The sequence below is a fragment of the Limulus polyphemus genome, unplaced genomic scaffold (assembly GCF_000517525.1).
Source record: "Limulus polyphemus unplaced genomic scaffold, Limulus_polyphemus-2.1.2 Scaffold3795, whole genome shotgun sequence".
NCBI lineage: Eukaryota > Metazoa > Arthropoda > Merostomata > Xiphosura > Limulidae > Limulus > Limulus polyphemus.
The window spans coordinates 53,913-60,186 of NW_013669405.1; the positions used below are offsets into that span (position 1 = coordinate 53,913).

General features: G+C 30.2%; 1 protein-coding gene across 1 annotated transcript in view; it reads left to right on the forward strand.

Moving 5' to 3' along the window:
- The window catches only part of LOC106470057 (serine/threonine-protein phosphatase 6 regulatory ankyrin repeat subunit A-like), a gene marked incomplete at its 3' end in the record, with an annotated part of 58,760 nt that overhangs the window by 25,463 nt on the left and 27,023 nt on the right, over positions 1–6,274 (forward strand). The window contains exons 13-14 of the mRNA XM_022398596.1: positions 4,510–4,584; positions 5,160–5,364. Of these exons, the coding sequence (XP_022254304.1) occupies positions 4,510–4,584; positions 5,160–5,364 (280 nt within the window). The remainder of the gene's footprint in view (positions 1–4,509; positions 4,585–5,159; positions 5,365–6,274) is intronic.

The window sequence follows — 6,274 nt, forward strand, 5'->3', positions numbered from 1 at the left end:
ATACGTCAAAGATCAGTTTTTCACTAGGTGAATTACCTTCCATATTCTCAAAATTAATGTGTTCTCCGTATTTTATTCTAGCTAGTTAAAGCAGTTTTTTAAAATACGTCAAAGATCAGTTTTTCACTAGGTGAATTACCTTCCACATGCTCAAAATTAATGTGTTCTCCGTATTTTATTCTAGCTATTTAAAGCAGTTTTTTAAAATACGTCAAAGATCAGTTTTTCACTAGGTGAATTACCTTCCACATGCTCAAAATTAATGTGTTCTCCGTATTTTATTCTAGCTAGTTAAAGCAGTTTTTTAAAATAAAAAGGCATGAAGGAGCAAATGTTCGTTAAATTATTTTAGCTTAATTTGTTTTCCCAGATTAGAAAACATAAGCATACTTTAATGTTTCAGCAGAATTTTGCGATTGCTAATAAAAATGTATAGGGTCAATTGCAAGGATTACAAAACGAAATGTGGAAAATAAATTACAGAGAAAAAGTCAGAAGTCAAAATATGAAAATTTATGTTTATAAGTTCTTTTAAGTTCATAGAAGTTAAATTATTGAATTATTCTACTCATTCATGTGACGATTGACCTCGTAAATGCCTTAAGAATGCACGTGGCTCTGCATTATATATAAATATAGTTGTCCAGTTAACAATATTTTTATATCATTGAATATACATGTAATAACATGATTTTGTATAAGTTGTGTTATTAATGTGTGTAGGTTATGTACTTTCATTTAATGTTACATATCATGCAGCATGCTATTATTGTAATAAATAAATAACTTAAAAACGCCATTTTTGTTGTATTACTTTACATTGTGTTTGGATATTAAACATTTTGTGACTTTTTTCCTGTCACATTATTTCCGGCCACCACAAAACGATTATTATGTACATATCCGTTGTTTTTATATGTTTTTTTCGCTCATAGCTCTCTTGTATGAGACCTCTTTAGAGTTTTATATATATATTTCTTTGGTCTTAATCTTAACCAATAAAAATATTTTGCTTTTGAAAAACAGTCAATTTTGCAAATATTATGTTTTAAAGCCTTAGAAGTAATCTACCTGACAATTCAACAATAGTTATCTCAGGCCTCATTACCTGTATACTTTTATACAGAAGCTTTTTTCATCGTTGGTCCTATCTAGGAGCCTAGGGATATTGGATGTGATAACTACGCCACATTTTCCAAAAGCATGTTCAGCTATATTAGATTTGGTGGGTGATCTGAAGTTAGAGTGTTCTTTTATGCGTGTTATTACTTTTCTTTTCGTAGAGCCAATATAACCTTGCCGATAGCAAGGACAAGTAAATTTATAAACTACTAAGGACCACTTTAACATAGAAATATGGTCCTTAAATGTGAAAAAAAAGTTATACCTGTGGGTATACCTTACGAAGAATCTGTCTTAGTTGATTCTTAATAACTGAGATATATTTACCCTTAAAAGTTAAACCAATAACAAAAACAGGGTATCTAAACACTTCAATGGGACAAATATTACACAAGTTTCTCTTATTTAAATATTCACAAAGTATTTTATCAGTCATTTCAATACGCAATGTATTTTAAACAAAAAAATCCTTGATGTTAACAAATTATTTTTGCATACCTTCGTACGCTCTAGATATTTTAAATGTATAATGAATCAATGCTTTAGCTAAGTTTTTTCTTAAATACATTCGGAATGAAACTTTCAAAATTAAAGTATTAACCTGTAAATGTTTTCTTATGATGTACACATTGGAACTTTCCATCTTTGTTACAAATTATTTTGTCCAAAAAGAGAAGTTTAGTATATTGTTTAGGCACTGTACAAATTGGAAGGCTTTATCAGAATTTCTAGATGGTATTGTTACGTCTCTGGTCGTTAGCTAATTTTCTGTAGAAATTCTTTCCGAAGAAACTTTACCGACACAAGTCTTTTCTTAAATAAAACTGGTTTATTCTTTCTGAATACAACTTTGCAATACACTTAATTTTCACAGTCACGCTATACCAAACGCTATAATTCACAACGAACGTCTCACGTGCTCGACTCAACAATACCCTCTCTCTGTCCGCAGTTCAATTACTCATTACATACTGTTGCCGTCACGTCTTGACCGTCTTATATATAAAAGAATACCGAAATCTAATAAACGCTAGAGCATTCAGGAACCTTCGGGAATATGACGTGTTACCAGGGTCACGTGACCCCCGCTGACGTAACATTATAATGTCAAAGTACTGTTTTCCACTAAGAAAATTTTCCTTCTTTAATTTTAACAAAAACTTTTCTAATTCACCTTCTCTTTTGTCAGTAAGATCATGATTAAATTTTACAAATTTAGTGCCGCCACAATTTCTTCGGCTTTCTTTATGTGATCATCCTTATCTAAGATTACAATACTATTACCTTTATTCGACTTAGTAATCACAATACTTTTCTTATTTGTTTACTATTTTTTTTTACTTCGCGGACGAACGGCTCTGAGTTTGTTTCAAGTGCAAACTTTTAGTTCATAGCTCGTCATCTCTTGACCGATTTGAGATTTAATTACAGTTTTGGACTCACGAGGTCAAAAACCCCTTTGATTGATGTATTTGACCACGCCCACGGTCTCATAGATTATTTTACTCTAATCCTGCCTAAAATAATTTCAATTTCGGGAATACGCAACGCCCTACGCTTGGTATTGCTGGCGCACAAAAATATAGCTAATGAAAAGGAAATAAACAAGTCCAATAATTTTTATTTTATTTTATAAATCAAGTAGGGATCGATATATATATATGTAACCTAGCTAGTTGTAGTAATATAGAAAGTTTTAATGTTACAAAAAGTATTGAAACAAGAAAATACAAACTACAAAAATGGTATGTTGAATGCAGCACTGGTTCAAATTAGATGTTTGTGAAGTCTATAGTTTCATACAACTTAGGAACTCAAATTACTGATACTGACAAACTAGAATATAAAAAGAACCTCCTGTCTTTTCTATTTGCTGAGATATCGCTCATGTACTGAATCAAACACAGTGGCCCCACTCACCTCTTTCCAATTTTGGAAACACTCCCATATATACACTTCTGTCTATGACATGTGAATAACCGATCAAAAGCTCAGAATGTCCCCCTAGTGGCTTTTTCAGCCATTTTCGAGTGTTACAATGTCATCTGGTTCTTTTGATACAAAACTTCAAGCTGCTAAGTTGAGTCTTTAGTCTGCTTGAAATTTCATATTTTTTTAGACCCAAATACAGTTACTAAGCTTGATAAATTGTAGTGGAATTCTATGGTTATTTCAACTGTATATGTAAAACTTGAAGAAATTTATTTCGTTTCACATCCTCAACATGCAAAATTTTATAAGGCTTAGCAACCTACGACAAGCAGCAAATGAGTACGAAGGTCGTAACTAGAAGAGATAATTGTTTGCTTTACTTCTTTAAGAAAAATAAGTTTAAGAACTTATTTGTAAATAGTAATAATGTATATACATATATATTATAACTGAAATGTGACTGTATTTTACAAAATACTAGTCCACTAAAACACAGCCAAGACAGGTCATTTTTATATTATTGGATCTGTGACATGAGTGCATGTGTGCCGTGTTATTATAACTTCTGTATTGTTAGCCAGGCAAAGCTGAAAGGTCAATAGAATAAATGTATAATGTTATGAGATTTAAGCTATTTAGTCTATATATTTGTGTTTTCGTGTTATAATTTGTAGTCATTCTAGAACAAAAAAGGCGTAATCTATATCTATTTCCTAATTTTTATGGTTGTTACGAGGTTGGTCAAAATCACAGAGATTCATTAATGAAAATAACAGATAGAATATAAAGTTTTTTCATAAGAAACATTTGATAACTATCTGGACATTATAAAGATTTTACATGTGAAATTTGAAAATGATCAGAAAAACATTGCTTAACAAACCTTTATACTTAATAATAAAAAAATCTGATATTTTGTGTATGAAAGCATTGTAATGCTTACTGGTAAACTGCCAAATTTCGTTAATATTCGCTTACCAACGTAAAAGTTATAGCATGAAAACAATAAGCACAAAAATGGTTACGAGGTCGGACCCAGGGACTGAGCACATGCTGAAAGAGTTAAGAAGTTAAAACTTAGATAACAGTTAAAAAAGTTAAATTACAAACTACATTTTGATATCAAGTTTAGTGACATACATTGATAATAAAATTGTTTAATTAAATTTTGAATGTGTAAAGGGTCGTGACATGCACTTTGACCCATCTTATGATGTAGTGTTAAAAGTAAGTTGTTTCATGTGGAAGGGTGAAAATGTGATTTACCCCAACTCTTTAGGGTATATTTAGTTTATATACAGAACTGCTGTACAGGGTCTCTTCAGCTGTAAACTTCAATATATGTGATTTTTAATTATTTTTTTTTTATAGGGTCAAACAACATAAAATGTTATTTATGAGGAGTAAACATTAAAGCTATATAGTTTTTTGATATATTTTGTTACTTTTAATAAGCTTCTTGAAACGGGTACACATCCAAAAATAGGCAGCAAGTTAGATCCTGTCAGTGCCACTCCATTACATCTTGCGGTAAGTGGCATATCAATTTGGACATTGTATTGTTTATTAACTTTCAGTTTTTTTTAAATCATATAACTTATTGCTAGCTGGATAACATCTTAATTTTGTGGGGGGAGGGGCTGTTTACTACACGTAATGACCTATGAGTTTTTAGACTTGTTATGCGTCATTTGTGATTTTGGCATGAATTTTTTTTTATTTTATTAAAGATACAAAACTTTACAAACTAAATTAATATGATAAATATTTTCAAAATAATTCATTTGAGATGAAAGACATTTAACCTTTATTATTTCTAGCTATAAAGCTTAAGTCATTTGTGCATTAGAAGCAGTGTGTCAGTTGTATAGCAATGTCTATTACTGTTAGCTTTTGTGACCCCCTCCATTACTATGTTACAGAAATTTCTAATAAAACATTTATTAAAAAATTATAACATTTAATTTGAGTATAATTTTTAATGTTTGTGATTTTTCTGAATAGTGGTAATAAATTGAGCCAAACAGTTTTAGGTGCATTTTTTGTTATTTATGTTTTTTTTTCATCTTGTAATTACTAATGTTAAGAATTTGATATTAATGTAGGCATATAATGGGCATCCAACTTGTCTTAGTCTGTTGACAAATACTTTCTTGGAGCTGATAGATGTAGTGGACACCTGGGGTCGTACAGCACTGGATCTAGCTGCTTTCCAAGGGCACTTTGACTGTGTTCGAGTTCTGTTGTCAGCGGGTGCCAGTCTTTTTGTCCATGATCAAGTCACAGGCCGTACCCCCGTTCATGCAGCAGGTAGCTTAATGTTAAACTTGGGAACTTATTTATTCAACTCACATATTGAGAGCTCTAAACAAAATGTCAAAGTTTACTTTAAGATATACTAAATGAAACTAGCAGTGGATGATAAATTGATATTTCTGATAATTGTTATCAAAATTATTATATTTTTGTACAGTACAAAAATGTCAAGTAATTTTAATGAGTTTTACTTTTAGCTATATGAAATCAAATCATTTTGTAACATGAACTAAACAATTTTGATTACAAAAAACATTGTATCTCTTCATTTTTAAACAAGAGAACCTTTCAAACTGAAGACAAAATAGACAATACTGAAAATAACAATGTAATACGTCATTTGATATATTAAAACTTTGTCTTTCTATTGGTTATTAATAATAAAGTACAAGTATAATAAAAAACATTTAAATTCTATAATGACAAGTAGGGATTGATATATATATATATACATAACCTAGCTAGCTATAGTAACATAAGTTTTAATGCTACAAAAAAGTATTGAAACAAGAAAGTCAAACGCAATAACAGTGGTTAGGCTCAGACTAACATAACTACAGTGATTTGTAAAAGTAGGGGTAAAATTTTTAAAATTTTAAGTAAATCGGTTGTGACACACAAAAATTGATATTTAGGTGTGTGTTTTTAATATTTACTTTTAAATTAAGAAATTCAGTAATGTATAATACTAAAATTTGAATTATAATCAACAGTTTGATACCAAACTTGACATAAATTCATAAAATAGTAGCTCAATAAAATTTTGAATGCGAGTCAACAAACACGATGACATGGCCTTTGACCCATGTGGAGAGGGTTAAATTCAAAGCAAAATATTTAAATAAATTTCAATCTTCACTTCTTTGTGTGATATGTTTTAATCTCCAAGTTGCCCAATGTAGAT